Consider the following 19097-nt stretch of genomic DNA (forward strand, 5'->3'; position numbering starts at 1 on the left):
GTTAAGTCTATCAGGTGGTCGAATCTGTCGCTGCGATCTACGTAGCATCGGCTGTGATTGCACGGATACTGGCGGTGGTGATTGCACAGGAGATGGAGGTTGTGCTGGTTCCAGCCTACTAGGCATCAGTGATCCCTCATGCATGTGCGAGGTGCCTGGTATATATGCATATGAAAAGCCCGGTATATGAGTGTGGTGAGGAGTCTGTGTAAGGCCTGGTGTGCGCGGTGTCACCTCGGGTACAGGGTTCATAGTTACCGGAGAGTGTTCAGGGTAGTGGTCTGCTGCACCTGCGGGCGCCAGGTCGTGGACAGAGACCGTGTCCTCCCGCCCATTAGGTAAGACCATGTAGGCATACTGGGGGTTCGCATGTAGAAGGTGAACCCTCTCAACCAGCGGAGAGTATTTATTGCTCCTCACCGGCAACCCTTTTGACTTAAGGGCTAAAAGTGTGACCTTCCACACTGTGGCATTCTCCCTCTCCACCTGTCCATTGCCCCGGGGATTATAACTCGTGGTCCGACTAGTAGCAATGCCCCTAGCCAGCAGGTACTGGCGCAGCTCGTCACTCATAAAGGAGGACCCTCTATCACTGTGGATATAGCAGGGATATCCGAACAGAGTGAAGAGCTGGCGCAGGGCTTTTATAACGGACGTGGTAGTGGTGTCGGGGCAGGGAATGGCAAAGGGGAACCGCGAGTACTCGTTGATAATATTGAGAAAATAGACATTGTGGTCGGTGGAGGGAAGGGGGCCCTTAAAGTCAACACTCAGTCACTCAAAAGGGCAGATGGCCTTGACAAGTTGTGCCGTGTCAGGACGGTAGAAGTGCGGTTTGCACTCAGCGCAGATTTGGCAGTCCCTGGTCATCGTCCTGATGTCCTCCAGGGAGTACGGCAGGTTCCGGGCTTTCACGAAATGGTAAAATCGGGTGACCCCTGGATTGCAAAGTTGTGCATGGAGGGCGTATAGCTGGTCGAACTGTGCGCTAGCACACGTTCCCCGGGATAGGGCATCAGGGGGCTCATTGAGTCTGCCAGGCCGGTACAGAATATCATAGTTGTAGGTGGAGAGTTCTATTCTCCACCGCAAAATCTTATCATTTTTGATTTTGCCCCGCTGTTGGTTACTGAACATGAACGCAACCGAGCGCTGGTCGGTCAGCAAGGTGAACCTCTTGCCAGCGAGATAGTGCCTCCAGTGCCTAATAGCCTCCAGTATGGCCTGGGCTTCTTTCTCCACCGCGGAGTGCCGAATTTCAGAGCCTTGAAGGGTACGATAAAAGAATGCTACTTGGAAGGGAATGGTCTCGTCCACTGCATGCATTGTAGCTTTGGCAATGTCCTCTTTAATGCGGCTGAAGGCCGCGCAGGCCTCAGCAGAGAAGGGAAAAGTGGTAGACTTGACCAGGGCGTGGGCCTTGTCTGCGTAATGGGGGACCCATTGGGCGTAATAGGAAAAAAAAACCCAGACACCGTCTGAGGGCTTTGAGAGTGGTGGGAAGAGGGAGTTCTAACAGGGGGTGCATACGGTCGGGATCAGGGCCAATGACCCCATTTTCCATGACATACCCAAGGATAGCGAGGCGGGTGGTTCCGAACACACACTTGTCCCTGTTATAAGTAAGGTTCAGAGCTTTGGCCACTTGGAGAAATCGTTGGAGGTTGGCGTTGTGATCCGGCCAGTCGCGACCACAGATGGTGATGTTATCCAGATAGGGAAATGTGGCCTTCAGTTGGTACTGGTCCACTATCCGGTCCATTTCCCTCTGGAAGACATACACCATTCGTGACACCGAAGGGGGCATGCAGGAAGTGATACAGCCTGCTGCCCGCCTCGAAGGTGGTGTAGGGGTGGTCCCCTGGGCGGATGGGGAGCTGGTGATAAGCGGATTTCAGATCTATTGTCGAGTACACCTTGTACTGAGCCATTTGGTTGACCATATCCGCGATGCGGGGTAGGGGGTACGCGTCAAGCTGCGTGAACCTATTGATGGTTTGACCATAGTCCATGACCTTCCTATCTTTCTGCCCAGTCCGAACAACAACCACCTGGGCCCTCCAAGGACTCGTGCTTGGCTCAATGATCCCCTCCCTGAGCAGCCGCTGCTCCTCCAACTGAATGAAGGCCCTGTCCCCCGCGCTGTACCTCCTGCTTTTAGTTGCCACAGGTTTACAGTCAGGGGTCAGGTTGGCGAACAGCGGTGGGGGAGGGACCTTGAGGGTGGAGAGACTGCAAGTGGTGTCGGTAGCGCAGCTGTCGGCATGGTGCTGGGTGGGATGTGTGGGCCGGTGTGTGTGTGTGTGGTCAGTAGTGATGAAGTCCCACCAAACTGAGGATTCCTGACAGTGAGTGGTGGGAGGGGTCCGTCATATGCCATAGTCACACTTTTGAGATGGCTCTGGAAGTCCAGCCCCAATAGCACAGGTGCGCAGTTTAGGCATGACCAGCAGTTCAAAGTCCCGATATACTGTGCCTTGCACCACCAATGTCGCTACACAACCCGCCTGGATGTCTGTGGAATGCGATCCAGAAGCCAAATTGATCCTCTGACTTACCGGCTGTGTTATGAGTCCACAGCGTTGCACTGTGTCCGGGTCAATAAAACTCTCAGTGCTGCCCATATCAAACAGGCATCTAGTCCTGTGCCCCTCCACCAGGATGTCCATCATTGACCTTGCAAGCTGGTGTGGGGCGCTTTGGTCGAGAGTTACGGTGGCCAGAGTTGGAGAATGGGCAAGAAAGTGGCAAATGAAGTACAAAGTTGGAAAATGCATGGTCATGCACTTTGGTAGAAGAAATAAATGTGCAGACTATTTTCTAAATGGAGAGAAAATCGAAAACTCTGAGATGCAAAGGGACTTAGGAGTCCTTGTGCAGAACACCCTAAATATTAGCTTGCAGGCTGAGTTAGTGTTGAGGAAGGCAAATGCATTCATTTCAAGGGTCTTAAAGGCAAGAGCAGGGAAGTGATGCCGAGGCTTTTAAGGCACTGGTAAGGCCTCACCTTGAGAATTGTGAACAGTGGGCTCCCTATCTGAGAAAAGATGTGCTGGCATTGGAGAGAGTCCAGAGGCAGTTCAGAAGGATGAGGATGATTCTGGGAATGAAAAGGTTATCATACAAAGAACATTTGATGCCTCTGGGTCTGTAGATGCTGGAATTAGAAGGATGAGGTGGGATCTCATTGAAACCTTTCCACTGTTGAAAGGTCTAGACAGAATAGACGTGGAAAGGATATTTTCCATGCTAGGGGAGTCTAGGATAAGAGGACACAGCCTCAGAATAGAGGGGTATTCGTTTAAAACAGAGATGTGGAGAAATTTCTTTAGCCAGAGTGTGGTGAATTTCTAGAACAGACACAAAATGTTGAAGGAACTCAGCAGGCCAGGCAGGCCGAAGGGTCTCGGCCCCAAAATGTTGACTGTACTTTTTTCCATAGATGCTTCCTGGCCTCCTCCAGCATTTTGTGTGTGTTGCTTGAATTTCTAGCATTGCAGATTTTCTCTTGTTTATGAATTTGTGGAATTTGTTACCACATGCAGCTGTGGAGGCCAGGTTATTGGGTGTATTTAAGGCAGAGCTTGATAGGTTCTTGATTGGACTTGGCATCAAAGGTTACAGGGAGAAGGCCGGAGAATGCAGTTGAGGAGGGGGTAAAAGAAGGATCAGCCATGATTGAATGGTGAAACAGACTCGATGGGCCAATTGGCCTAATTCTGCTCCTATGCTTTATGGTCCAACCTCTTTCAACACTGCAACCCACTTACCTGAGGAATGATCCTGATGAATCTCCTTTGGGCCATCCATAATGCTTCTATATCCTTCTTTAGGTAAAGAAGCCAAAACTGTGTTCAATATTTCAAGTATGAAACCGTATCTAAACCTCTCTATCCTTAAGCTCTAACTCCTGTGCAATAAAGACCAACATTTTGCCTGACTTTTTACTAATAATGCATTTGCCTGCTGACTTTTTATGATTCTTGAATATGCAGGGAAAAGAAGGGTATGGATACTCTACATACAGAAGAAATTAGTTTAGTAAGATATTTAATCATTAGCTTAATTAGTATGACACACATTGTAGTCTGAAGGGCCTGCCTTTTCTCTTACAGTTCTGTGTTCTGTCTTTATGCTCTAGAATACCTTAATCCAATTGAACTTCACTCTTCAGTCAGAGATTGTCACCCTTTAATTTCTCTTACCAAAGTGCATGACTTCAGTTTTCCACATTTCACTCATTTGCCAGGTTTCATGCAGTCAGTCACACAATCTATCTATATCCAAGAGAAAAATCAAAATGTCCTCATTGCTGATGCCCTTCCACCTATTCTTGTCCCATCAACAAACTTGGAAACCTTATACTTCATCTCTTCCTCAGGGTCATAATGTAAATTGTAAGCGATTGGAGGCCAAGAACTGATCACAGCTACATCCCTTCAACCGAAAAGAACCCATTTATTGAACTCTTTGTTTTCAATCCATGTTAAGAGAAACACAGATTATACAGATGCTGGATATGAAGAGCAACAAACACAAAATGCAGGAGGAACTACAGTTCAGGCAGCAATCCATGCTAATGCACATGCCTCAGTACCTTGGGCTCCTAATATATGCATCTGCTTCTTATGTGGCACCTTATCACATTCCTTTTGGAAATATAAATACTGTAAATCTACTGTTTCTCTCTATCAAATGTCCTGTTACATCCTCAAAGAATTCAAACAAAATGTGATAAACAGAATTTGCTTTTTACAAAGCCATCTTGAATAGGTTTAATTACAGTCAGCTTTCATAATTGATCGATTATTTCCTCTTGATTATTGACTCCAGCAACTTGCTTAACAGTACATGTTCAATTAATTGGTTTAGAGTTCCCCACCTTTTGTTTTCCTCCACTTAAGAACAAGGGAGAAACACTGATTGTTCTCTGTTTTCTAATCTTCTAGTACCCCCCTGGAATTTAGTAAATTTTTAAAAAATCCAACCATTGGGCAGGTCTGGATCTATTTTTACCTTTATTTAATTCAGTAAGCCAATGCGTTAGCAGTATAGGATTCTAAAGAGATATACCCAACTGGCAGTGCATACAGAACCACCTCCAACACAGAATTTAGCTGCACCAAAGTTAAAAGTTCGCCAACCGAACAAAAACAACCAGATAGTCAGTTATCAACCCTAATTAGTTAATTAATTATCACAACTATGGTAAATCCCTTAAAGATCTCATCACTGATGTAATTTTCTAGTTACCAGCTTCTTCATACAGATTGATTCACCATCTTAAGTGGCAACTAGTTGGAATGCATTCCAGTCCAGACTAGATGCTATAGGTTTTGTTCAGAAGAGAGATGAGGTTCTAATGTGATGAGTAAGTGACAGTATTCTCCAAATCGCTGCTGTCTGAAAGGCTGTGATTTTGAATTTAAGCTGTAGTAGTTGACACATTTTCCTCTCTGACTGAGAACAATGGGACCAGCTCCATCTTCCAACCAGCTGATTAGCTTCTGTATGACATTAACTGGGTAAAGAGCACAAAAAATCTTTGCACTGTGCTTCTGATTAGCATGGCTATCTACCTTTCTCCACAGCATAATGAAGTATCTCATTTTACCATTCGCAATCAAGACTAAGTGCGTTATCTTGCACTGACTGCTGTCTGACCTCGCTCTACTTCTGCAAGCCTAAACCCAGCTTGCAGCAAAGTAGCAAATTCTCCAGATTATCTATGCTCAGAACTATTCTGACCTCCACAATGGTGTTTTCCTCCTACATATAATTTTGGCATACAGACCTGGCCTCATCACCGACACATACACAATTATAAGTCCAATCTCCCTTCCACTCAACATGAACTTTGATCACCTGTGCATTCCCAAATTTCAGTATTCCACACCCCCTGGCCATGCTCACACCTACACCCTAGATTTCATCCATAAATCATAATTATAAATCAGTACTTTTCCTATAATGAATCATGTGATTATGCAACCTCAGGTAGCATTTTTTCCAAAGCATACATGATTGCTCTTCCACCATAAGCTACTACCTCGCACTGTCCTTAGCAATGTTCAGTTGCTAGTTTAATGTCCATTCTGTAAACTTAAGTTGCAGTCACCAATATTAACACAAAGCATGAAACATTATAGCACAGTACAAACCCTTTGGCCTGCTATATAGTGCCAGTCTTTTAACCTACTCTAAGATCAATCTAACCCTTCCCTCCTATGTAGCCCTCCCTATTTCTTTCATCTGTGTGTCTGTCTAAGAGTTTCTTACAAGCTCCTAATGTATCAGCCTCTACCACCACTCCTGGCAGGGCATTCCATGCATCCACCACTCTCTGTGTAAAAACACACTGATATCCCTCCTGTACTTCCCTCCAATCACTTTAAAATTATGTCCCTCATACTGACAATTTTCACTCTAGGAAAAAGTCTCTGGCTATCCACTTGCTTTAAGCCTCTTCTCATCTTGTCACCTCTAGCAAAGCACCACTCATCCTCCTTTGCTCCCAACAAAAGCCCTTGCTCACTCATCCTATCCTCATAAGGCATGCTCTTGAGTCATAGGTGGAGCTGGCAGATGATAGGTGGTTCCAGGTGACGAGGAGTGACAGGCAATTCGAGGAAAGAGCAGCAACAGAGGCTGAGATGTTGTAGATGGAGGCAACAAGCAGCTGAAGTTGTTGGAATCTAATAGGAAATGAAGGTGGAGTATAGAACCAAATAAATGAGGTGGGTGGGCAGTTGGGAACAGTAGGGGGAGAGGACCATTTGGGGGAAGTATATAGGAAATGAACAGATAAAATGAATGGAGGAGAAGAATGAAACAGGGTTGAGTGGGTGTAAGAGAAGCAGGGTAAATCAAGGAGAGAGAGAAGAAGGACAGAGGGAGAGCAGGTTACTGGAAACTGGAGAATTCACTGAGTTATAGACTCCACAGATATAATTTGAAGTGCTTTTCCTCTAGGTTGAGTTTAGCTTCACCCTGTTAGTGGAGAAGGCTGAGGACAGACAGGCTGGTGTGGGAATAAGGAGGGGAATTAAAAACGCCATGGTGGTCTCACCAGTGTGGAGGAGGAACAAACAAATCGGAGAAGGAGTATGTGAATGTTCACCTGGATGGGCTGTTTAGGACATTGGATTGTGGTAAGGGAGAAGGTGTTGTGATAGGTGCTATACCCTTCTCAGGTACAGGGGATAGTGCCCAGGGAAGAACAGATTGTGGAGTTACAGAGAGAGTGATCCCTGTGAAATGCAGGAGAGGGTGTGAAGAGGAATATGTGGTTGGTGATGAGATCATGTTGTAGATGGCAGAAATATTGAAGGAGGATGTGTTAGATGAGCAGACTGGTGGGGATAAAAGGTGAGGACCAGGGGAATTCTGTCACAATTTTGTAGGGGAGGGTTATAATGAGGTTAAGAGCAAAAACGTGGGGAATAGCAGAGATGAGGGTGAGGGCTCCATCAAGGAAAAGGATATGGAGGACCAGTAGATCAGTACTGAGTGTATAAATAAGTTAGGGCATTTAGACTCAAGAAGGAGGAAGATTTAGGCCTCCTAATGAACATGAAGGTGGATAAGTCCCCAGGGCCTAATGGGCCAGATTATTGAAGGAGGCAAGAGACAAGATTGCTGGGCCCTTGATCAGTATCTTTGTGTCCTCTGTTGCCATGGGCGAGATCCTGGAGGACTAGCAAGTGGGTAATATTGTACCTCCATCTAAGAAAGGAACGAGGGAAAATCCTGAGACCTATAGACAGGTAAGTCTCACATCAGTTGTAGGTAAATTGCTGAAGAAAATTCTTAGGAATAGGATATATGAGCATTTGGAAATCCATGGCCTAATTGGGGAGAGCTTTGTGTGTGGCAGGTTATGCCTCACCAACTTGATTGAGTATTTTGACAAGGTGACAAGAGAGATTGATGAGGGTAGAGCAGTGGATGTTATCTACATGGATGCTACATCATGGGAGATTAATCCAGAAGATTAAAACGCATGGGAACTGCCATGAGTTGGCTGTTTAGGTTGGACTTATTTGAGCTGGAGGTCTTTAATTAGTGGAGCTTGGCTGGAATCTATGCTGGGACCTCTGTTGTTTGTGATGTATATAAATGACCTGGATGAAAATGTCGGTGGGTGGGTTAGTAAATTTGTGGATGATACCAAGATTGGTGGAGTTGTGGATAGTGTAGAAAACTGGCAAAGAATACAGCGTGATATAGATCAGTTGCAGATATGGGCTGAGAAATGGCAGAAGAAGTTTAGCCCAGATAAATGTGAGATATTATATTTCAGTGGGGCAAAAGCAAGGAGTCAGGACAAGGTCCTTAACAGTGTTGTCCTTAGCAGAGTTGCTAAGCCGAGAGATCTTGGGATCCAAGTTCACAGCTCCTTGAAAGTGGCTACACAGGCCAATAAGGTGATTGAGAAGGCTTATGGAATGCTTGGTTTTATTAGTCAAAGTGTTGAGTTCAAAAGTCAGGTGGTTATGTTGCAACTTTATAGAACTCTGGTTTGGCCACATCTAGAGTACTGTGTACAGTTCTGATCACCCCTCTATAGGATGGATGTGGAGGCTTAGGAGAGGGTGCAACAAGGTTTACCAGGATGCTGCCTGGTTTAGAGGGCACATGCTATCATGAGAGGCTGGAATAACTTAGGTTGTTTTCTCTGCAGCGTCGGAGGCTGATAGAGGTTTTCACAATTATGAGAGGCAGAGACAGAGTGGATAGAGAGTATCTGTTTCCCAGGGTTGAAATGTCTAATACCAGAGGGCATGCTTTAAAGGTAAGATAGGGCAGGTTCAAGGGGGATGTGAGGGGTAAGTTTTTTATTCAGAGTGCCATGGATGCCTGGAAAGCACTACCTGATATGGTGGTAGAGACAAAGCATTTCAATAGGCACAGGGATGTAAGGAAGATGGAAGGATATGAACATGGTGTAGGTAGGAGGTTATTTTTGATTTGCTTTTTAGCTGGTTGGCACAATATAGTGGGCCAAGCAGCCTGTTCCTGTGCTTTGCTATGTTCTAACAGAAGGAAGCAAACCCCATTTTCTGAAAAGATAGGGCATTTCAATGTCCTTATCGAGAAGACTAATGTAGTGGAGACAGAAAAACTCAGAGAAACTCAGGGTGGAAGGAGGTATGCAAGTTAATGTAGCTGTTGGAATCAGTGGGTCCGTAGCAAATATCAGTGGATAGTCTGTTTCCTGAGATGGAAACAGAGCATTCAAGAAAGGGTAGAGAGGTGTGTGAAATGGTTGGAGTGGATCAGAGGACAAGGTGGAAATTGGCAGAGAAATTAGTGAAATTGATAAATCCCATACGGGTGCAGGAAGCAGCACCAATGTAGTTATCAACGTAATAGAGAAAGGTAGGTGTGGATCATGGACTGTACCGCAAAGGCAGGTCTATGTAGAGCTCACGTGAGTGCCAACAGCTATAGCTTTGATTTGAGAGGAATCAAAGGAGAAGTTGTTTGAGTGAGCATAAGTCTCACTAGGAGGAAGAAGGCATTAGTAGAGGGGAACTGGTTGGATTTGGGTTCTAGAAAGGAACAGAGGGCACTAAGGTCTCCATGAAGGGGACAGAAGTACGTGGGGACTATATGTCCATTGTAAAGATGAGGCAATGCACCAAATGTTTGTGCATCTATGGTCATGGAGCTGATGAAGCCCTCTTGTCTCTGAGGATTAGTTGGGTCACAAGGAACACTTCATCAGACCGACACAGTTCACAGCCTCATTTCTCTTCATTCCTGCTGGCTCACCTTGCTGCAGCAGTCATCTTATTCAGTGCTCAGCCTGCCTGCCCTCAACCATCCCGAGATCACCATGTGATCTTGTGGTGTTTGCTTCCTTTCTCAAGTACTCATAGAATCTTGAAAATGTCATAAGACAGAAGACAGATACTTGGTGCACTGTGCCTGTGCTGGCTAAGAAAGAGTACCTGTCTAATCCCAGGTCTTGGCTCTTAGTCATGTTGGTTCTTGAACATAAAACATTCCTCTGAACACTTTACTAAATGTGATGAAAGTTCTGCCAAATTTACCACACATACAGATGGTGATTCCAGATCCTGAATTAAAATTCTCCAGCCCTGGCATCTTGTCCATGAATTCTCTCTGGTGATATCCTAAACTCCTTGCAGTGTGGTGAACAGACATGTGGCAACTCGCTAGCTATGGCCAAAATCAAGAGGACATGGCTTTAAGGTAAGGGGAAGGAAGTTCAAGGGGGATATTAGAGGAAGGATTTTCACTCAGAGAGTGGTCGGTGCGTGGAATGTGCTGCCTGAGTCAGTGGTGGAGGCAGACATATAGTGAAGTTTAAGAGACTAATAGACAGGTATATGGAGGAATTTAAGGTGGGGGGTTATATGTGACACAGGGTTTGAGGGTCAGCACAACATTGTGGGCCAGAGGGCCTGTATTGTGCTGTACTATTCTAAGTTCTATAACTGGGGTCATATAACGACAGCCCAATTTCTTTGTAATCTTTTCCTATGTTTAAGCTAATAAAGAAAAAAATCTTCATTCTACACATTTTAAACAGTGAGTTCATTCAACTTGGAGAAATCACACACATACATTTCCTTCTGCAGGCCACTTACTGCCAATATGCACAAGAATCCTGACTGCATTTTCTGATTTTGATGAAAGTGATTGAAGCTTATTGCAGCTACCATCACCCTATCAGGTATTAGTTGACCCAGGGATCAAAACCTTGACTCTTAGATCCTCACTGTACAATGAATGCATAAACTAAACTCTTGGGGCAGGTCTTGGTTGTGTTTTCAGTCAGGGAATAGATTGAAACAGCAAGACTGATTCCATTTAATTGGTAAATACTAATTATTGAGAGGGCCATGAGCTATTAACCCTCCCAATGGACGGATGTAAATCTAGTGAATAAAAATGCTAAGAAGCCTTTGAATGTATTTTACAAATTATACTTCAGGATAATTACTTATGCAGCCTTGTAACCTTCAAACAGATCTTCAGTTCTGGGTTCAGAACATTGACTAAGAATACAATATCGGCAGGAAAGTGAAAGCAGAAGCAGAATGTTAGTCAACAGGAGCTTATAGCTTTTTGTTGGTCCCTTAGTGGAAGGGGCCAATCTGTTTTCCTCAGAAAGTTTGCTCGCTTGTTTCATTTATAGATGAGCAATGTAGCCTGTGTTATAATAGAGCACCGGTAGAGGGGAAGTGTGTCCACCAGCATTCTCACCTCAGTCACAAGCTGTTGGACTCCGATGACAATCCAGACACTTAAATATATAAGCAAAGCTGACAGTCAAATGACTTTCTTCTGCATCCCGTCCAAAGCCTTTCCATCTTTCCTGAAGAATGGTTCCCAAGAAGTGGACACTATCCTCCTGTTATAGCCCAAGTAGTGATTTGTAAAGGCTTCTCATGACTTCCTTATTCCTGTAACCCATCTATAAAGCCCAGGACCCTTTGCTCTTTTAGTCAGTTTCTCAACCTCTGCAGCTTCTTCCAATTCTGATTCAGATTCATTATCATTTATTTATCACTTACAGTCGACCCTCCTTATCTGCGGATTCCGTGTGCGCGGATTCAACCAACCGAGGATCAGGAAAACCTGGAAGTTCTCTCTCCAGCATGCGTTATTTGAGCATGTACAGTCTATTTTTTCTTGTCATTATTCCCTAAACAATTCAGTATAACAACTATTTATATAGCATTTACATTGTATTAGGTTTTATAAGTAATCTAGAAATGACTTAAAAGTACAGGCAGTCCCCAGGTTATGAATGAATTCCATTCCCAAGTCCATCTTTAAGCCGGATTTGAGGTCGGAACAGGTACAACCGGTATTATTTAGTGTCAGTTAGTCAAACATGCATATTTTACCTTTCTATGCATATAAAACACTTAAGAAACGTACGTATTTCAATAATTAAACCACTGCGTTGCTTAGTTATAATTGTAGCTTTCATCGGGGCAGGGCCTTTCACATGTTTTAAAATTGTTCCGATCATTGACCGACTGTAGCCTAACGCTTTTCCAACGACCAATGACGTTTCACCTCTTTCCAAACGCTTTATTACTTCCACCTTATTTTCAATCGTGATCATGATTATTTTCGTGAACAGAAACACTGTGGATTCAGAACTGAACCGCTGGGTCCTAATGTCCACTGCACTGAGACATATTAAATAAAGTTTGGGGGTCCACTGGGTCCTAAAGACCACCGCACTGACACAGGTTAAATAAGGGACTTGAGCATCCGTGTTTTTTGGTATCCGCGGGGGGTCTCGGAACCAATCCATCAAAACATACAGAGAAATGTGTTAACAACTAATACAACCTAAGGATGTGCTAGGAGTGGTAAACTATGTATACCTGTCTGGACACGCCCCTCTGCTGACTGCTTGTGTGGCTCCTCCCACAGACCCCTGTATAAAGACGATTGGAGGCACTGCTCCCCCCTCGGTCTCCAAGATGCTGTGCTCCATTTTGCTGCTAATAAAAGCCTATCGTTCGCCTCCTGTCTCTGAGAGTTATTGATGGTGCATCACCAGGGCAGCCTGCAAGCATTGCCAACGTAGCATGCACGCAATGTTCAGCAGAATGAGCTATGCACAGATACTTCCACATCCATGTTTCAGATTGACAAGCTGTGACCTCTGGTATAAATTGTCTCTTCTCATTCTTTCCATGAAAACATAGTACTTCACATTTTTCAGCAGTAAATTCATCTGCCGCCTCCGCCCATCCACATTTCCTTGAAGTCAGAACTTGCCCTTTTGTTAAGGAAGCATTGCGACTGGCCAGTCTGGATTTAACTGTCCTGTCAGGAACTTCAGCAGACTGACCATTACAATGGTAATCAGCTCCCTTATTTTTTTTTGAAGGAAGTGTGAAATGGCTTGTGATGCAGAAGATGCAAGTTGAGGAACATCATTTATCAAAGCAGTTCGCCTAAAGTATCCTGGCCGCACGTCATTCTGCCGTATGAAGCCTGATCTTACAATGTTAAGTGTGTGAAAAATACATGCAAGTTTGTGATGACATCTACAGACTGTCATTAGAACCAGGCTTAGAACATAAACCTGGAGACCCAGCAGCTGAGCACTTTCACCCCTGGCTTCCTCCAGTTACATTGCTCAATGAATTCCCAAACTGAGAGCTACAGCAACAGCAGCAAACAGAGACACTAGTGGTGGGTAAAGAGGGAGGGGAAAGGGGTAGTGAGGGAAAAATGGGGAAAGGGGGAGTGAGAGGAAGGAACGGGGAGAGGATAGGGAAGGGGAGTGAGGGTGGAGAATGGGGAAGATGGGTGAGAGAGGGGAGAAGGGGAAAGGGAGAGATGTTGGGAAAAGAGTTAATGATGAGGAGCAAGGGAGGGGAAAGGGGGTGGTGAGAGTGTGTAGAAAGGCAGCACCAAAGAATCCACCTTTCTATTTTGTGAAGCTCCTCTGCTAATTCCTTGAATGCTAACACTGCTTCATCTGTCCTTCCTTCCCAATGGTTATAGGGCCAGTGGAGGCTCTCTGATGGTCAGCTGCAGTGTGCGTTCAAGAAGCATCTCCTGATTCCTGGATCTAGGTGCTTTCACAGCATTGAGCAGTGTTTGGACAAAGCTCAACAACGAGCTTCCCATTGGCCAATAGACTTCTGATTTCTGAACTGAGCACAGATTTAGACAAGGATCTGTGCTTTATTGATAGTCAAACCAGCCAGAGTGTTTGACATTTATTATATTTCCAAATTCAAGAACACCCCAAAACTATCAAATGTATTTAAATCAACTCAATTTACACAAAGATAAATTGTGAATTTTACAGAGCTCTCTCTCCGGGTGTGAGTTCTCTCCACACCCAGAAATATTGGTGGCCAGCAATGGGATAATTCCAGACATCCTCACCTGCCTCCCCCCCATATTCAGGGGTGAATGTCAGTGAATGTTCTGGTCTCTCTGTGCAATATTCCAGGAGCATAGACAATTCCACTCATGCTAATGTAATTTGTTTATTGGACAGAGGTGGATTTAACTAACAAAGTTGCTTCCTGACACTACACCTAAATCAGTTTTAGAACTTCCCCACATTGATGGATTAAAGTTTTTGATGGTGTTGTTTTAAGATTTCAAGCTCATTAACATTAAATTTCCATCACCTATGGCAGCTGCTAATTCAAAGTCAGTGTATAGAATAGCAATAGCATATTCAGCTGGGTTCTGCAGTGCTTACCGAAGCAACATTAACATAGTCATCATCGGATAGTGTGTCCAACATCTCAATAACAGACGTCTTCATCAGCTTCAGTGTAAGACCACTTACACTACCACTTCTGAAATAAGCAACACAGTGATCCTTCAGAGTTCAGTACAAACACTGGGAAATCATCATATAGTGATAGATCGCCTATACACACACACATTCTACCTAGGCATACACACAACCACATCCTTCCCAATCAATATATGATAATAAAATTTACTTTGAATTTTGAATTAAGCTACCTTTGGATTGATTTGTCAGCTTGACTTGGATCCCATGAGCTCTAATCTTTTGAATTTGCCTTCCTGTGGGATCTTGGCTTTATTGAAGGCTATGTATGTAAGTGCTTTACATACATATATGAACCATACTGCAACACACACAAAATGCTGGAGCAACTCAGCAGGTCAGGCGGCATCAATGGAAATGAACAGTCAAAGTGTCAGGCCGAGACCCCTCTTTTTGCAGCCCTGGTCCTGAGGATCTATCGACCTTTATTCCTGCCAGGGCAACTAATACCTCCTCCATTCTCACCTCTAATGCAGATAGTTATGCGACGTGGTGTATGCAGCACCACTCAAAGGCAGCAGTGCCTCTGCTGCTCAACAAAGCTGGGTATTTCAAGGCACTGCAACATCTTGTAAATGAAGGGCAAGCAATTTAGTACTTACACATCCACTATAATCATCATGTCCTTTGGGGAGGAGGCACCTTGGATATACCTGCAATGAAATGGAGCACGGAGAATGCAAGTTAGTCTCTCATGCTTGCATTTTAATAAAAGCTGAGCAAATTATAGGTGGTGATTTTTAGTGAAAGGTTCTGGAAGGGAAACAAATTACTCTCTGAAATACATTCAACTACTCCACAGAGGAATAGCATAATAATTTATCTTCTCAAAACAGAAACAGTCATCACTATAAATACACCACAGGTCTTGCTTTAATTCAGCAAACAACATAGTGAGATAAAATAATGAAACAATCCCATTAGGATCACACTTCAAAAAACTGTGCATGATGTTCATCATTAACACTAAAGGACAATTATCTGGGATAAATATTGTGAAAAATGGTCTAAACTAGTCCCTGCATTTAGAAAATATAATTGAAACAGACTATGGGATAGATACTGGTTCACTCTGTGTAATGTTATCTGTGTATATGGAAAATCGGTGCCATATACAAATACACAACAGTCTGTACACAAGGTGCACCTTCTTAAATAACCAGGACATGCACACATCACTAGTGTGGACAAAGCCATACAAGGCCCTACTCCACTGACAGCCAAGATCAGAGGGGAACTTACTAAAGACAGAGAAGTTGTCAGAACTGCCAGGAAGGAACACTTTGACCATATTCTTGATTGTGACATCATCCTATTCAGTCCATTTATTGTTGAAATGGTCACGTGCTAACTGAAGGACAGCATGGTCTGGGGAGCAGAAGGCATCCCTGCTGGTTCTGAACTTTGGTGGAGAGGAACATCACTCTCAATCTCATCTCCCACATCTGGGAAGAGAGGAGGATATACAAGGGTTCTCAGAGATGGTGACCATGTTCAAGTAAGAAGATTTTACAGGGGAGGGGGCCTTCTGACATATGACTCAGAGAAATTCAACACCAGAACCCTCCTGTGCATTCTTAAGTGGCTGAAGAGCTGCTCATTGAGTGGAGGATATCTGTTCACTATGGACATAATTGTTAACGTGTAAAGACTTCATGAGAAGTGGAGGAAGTAGCACCACAATACAGTACATGGTTTTCAGTGACCTCACTTTATCAGGAGAGACCGCATAGCATCCTTCTCAAACAGGGTCATGCATGACATATCATCTTCCCCTTATTCCTATGACCTACACTCAATCTAGAGCAGAGTGGTGTCAAACCTGGCATCACTAGTGGGAAATGTGGCCCATCCACAGCTGACTTAGGAAAAATTTATAAAGTTACCTTATCTTTCATTTTATTATCTGTTAATATTATTTTATGTGCTGAATGAGATTTATGCATCTTGGTCTTGAGAAACATTGTCTAGTTAAGCTTTATACTTGAACTTAAAGTGCAGAAGGCCTGAAGATTGAGAATATTTTAGAACTTAACAAAAGAGGACCAAGAATGTGAAAAGAGAATACCTGATAGAGGTGTATAAGATGATGAGAGGCATTGATCGTGTGGATAGTCAGAGGCTTTTCCCGGGACTGAAATGGTTGCTACAAGAGGACACAGGTTTAAGGTACTGTAGAGTAGGTACACAGGAAATGTCAGGGGTAAGGTTTTTACTCAGAGAGTGGTGAGTGTGTGGAATGGGCTGCCAGCAATGGTGGTAGAGGTGGATATGATAGGGTCTTTTAAAAGGCTTTTAGATAGGTACATGGAGCTTAGTTAAATAGAGGGCTATGGGTAAGCCTAGTAATTTCTAAGGTAGGGACATGTTCAGCACATCTTTGTGGGCTGAAGGACCTATATTGTGCTGTAGGTTTTCTATGTTTCTATATGCAAAAAAAGAGGAAGTCAACATGGACAGAGATGGAATAAGGAAATAGCAGGGGAATTACTCTGTAAATGTCTTTACAAATAAAAGCACAAAAACCCACCAGGAGAATCAAAGTTCAAGGAAAATTTATCATTAAAGTCCATATACTGTATGTCACCATATTCAACCCTGAGATGCGTTTTTTTGCGGGCATACTCAATAAATCTAATAACCATAAGTGAACCAATGAAAGACTGCACCAACTGAGAGGATCACAGGTGTCTCCCTACCATCCATTGGGGACGTTTATCAGGAGCACTGCATACGCAGGGCCCTTAATATTATTAAGGATCCCACCCATCCATCCAGCATCCTCTTTGACTTTCTACCATTAGGCAGGAAATTACGATGCATAAAAACAAGAACGGTCAGAATGAGAAACAGTTTCTTCCTCCAGGAACTCCCTGCTGCATCGTATTCGAAGTGTCACTGGTTAATCTGTACCTTAAAATATTTAATATTAATGGACTTCAGTTGTTATTCATCTGTACATTTTATCCTTATGTGTACTACTGTACTTTACACCCTGGTTCAGAGTAACGTTGTCTTGTTTCCATATACACTATGTGGTTATATACGTTATATACATGTATATAGTTAAATATCATTAAACTTGACTTGAATACCGCCAAGATTCTACCACTCGCCTACGCATAGTTTTAAGGGCTAATGACTACCAACTCACACGTGTCTGGGATGAGGGATGAAACTCACATGGTCACAGAGGGTGAACCTGCAAGCCTCAGAGAGCCAGTACCAGAAGATAGGATTGAACCTGGATTACCTGACCTGTGAAGCAGTAGTTTCCTCTACATGCCAGAGTGCCCACTCCAAAGTGGACGGTGTTAAATCTATGGAAGCAGACAGAGCAAGAAGCTCTGGCACTTGCCTCAAAATTCATTTTGCAGAAGCATTGAACAGACAAACCCATGCACTGTAAATGGAATGAATTGTTGAGTCAAGAATCAACATGATTACATACAATAGTCATACAAAGCATTGTCCCTTCTGCTGAACTTTCAGGGAACATGTCAGACAAAACACAGTATCCATTTATGCCAAATGGATGTTCAAAGTGAACAGTGAAATGACTGCATGACCCTGATCAGTATGCACTTTGAGGACATTATCCAGTTCTGGCTACTGAAAAATATGGAATTCCTTGTTCCCTGATCTCTTAATCTTCCTTGCTCCATTGTGTTCTGGTTAAGTGTTGACCCAGTGACTGGCATGCAGTGTGAAAACTGGCAACTCTGTGATCTCATAAGCAGAGATTTGGCATTGTCACTTGGCTAAACATGGCAGGTTTCCCCTGGTTCATCAGTAAACTAGATGAGAGGATTTATGACAATCCACTCTTTCTTGGAATCATCATTACTACAGCCAGTTGGCGCCTACCAAATTATTAAATTAATTTAAATTCCTCAGTGGGGTTTGAGCTCAAATCTCTGGATAGTTCATCTTAAGACTTTGTATTTCTAGTTGCAAACAAAAAAATCAAAGGCTGGAAATCTGAGATAAAAACAGGAGATGGTAAGAACACCCAACAGTCAGACAGTTGTATCTTTCCAGACACCTCCTCAGCATTACTGTTCTGATAACTGCTGTACAGCAGTGCCACAAGACAGGTGACAAGTAACCTTCCGTGCGGAGGTTTGGCTGATAACTCATAATAACAAGCAATGACATTTTAAAATGTCTATAATAATTATTGTAAGGCTAAGAAATAAATCTTCAGAGTTATAGAATCATGAACTGCAGTAACAGATCCTTTGAGCGCCATGTACCCATTCACACTAACTCGAAACGCATTGTGTTTTATTCCCACTTCCCTTCTCCATATTCTCATCAATTCCCCTCTGATTCTGACACACCTACACCTACATGCTGGGGTAATTTATCTAGGGGTAGATGTGGACAATTAACCTGCTGCCCACATATCTTTATGTTGTGGGAGCAAACTGGAAGAGCCAGAGGAAACACAGACATTCACAGGAAGAACACACTAACTCCACACTCAGGGCAGAAACTGCACTGCCCTGTTGTTCTCTGGAGTTCTGCACATGATGTAGATGGATTCACAGAGTTACATAGAACAGAAACAGGCCCTTTGGCCCTACTCATCCATGCTGACTAAGTTCACTACCTGAGATGGTCCTGTTGGCTGCTGCTTGTTTCATATCTCTCTAAACATTTCCTATCTCTGTACCTGTGCAAGTGCCTTTTAAACATTGCACGTGTATCCAACTCTATCACTTCGTCTGGCAGCTCATTCCATATACGTACCATCCTCTGTATGGAA

At 43.7% G+C, this 19097-nt stretch overlaps 1 protein-coding gene across 13 annotated transcripts in view; it reads right to left on the minus strand.

Moving 5' to 3' along the window:
• The window catches only part of cacna2d2a (calcium channel, voltage-dependent, alpha 2/delta subunit 2a), a 909486-nt gene that overhangs the window by 231117 nt on the left and 659272 nt on the right, over window positions 1–19097 (minus strand). For all 13 annotated transcript variants that reach the window (XM_059944500.1, XM_059944501.1, XM_059944510.1 and 10 more), the window contains 2 exons: window positions 14929–14979; window positions 14228–14327 (listed from right to left, as the gene is read on the minus strand). In XM_059944500.1, the coding sequence (XP_059800483.1) occupies window positions 14228–14327; window positions 14929–14979 (151 nt within the window). The remainder of the gene's footprint in view (window positions 1–14227; window positions 14328–14928; window positions 14980–19097) is intronic.

This window comes from Hypanus sabinus, chromosome 19 (assembly GCF_030144855.1).
Source record: "Hypanus sabinus isolate sHypSab1 chromosome 19, sHypSab1.hap1, whole genome shotgun sequence".
Classification (NCBI taxonomy): Eukaryota; Metazoa; Chordata; class Chondrichthyes; order Myliobatiformes; family Dasyatidae; genus Hypanus; species Hypanus sabinus.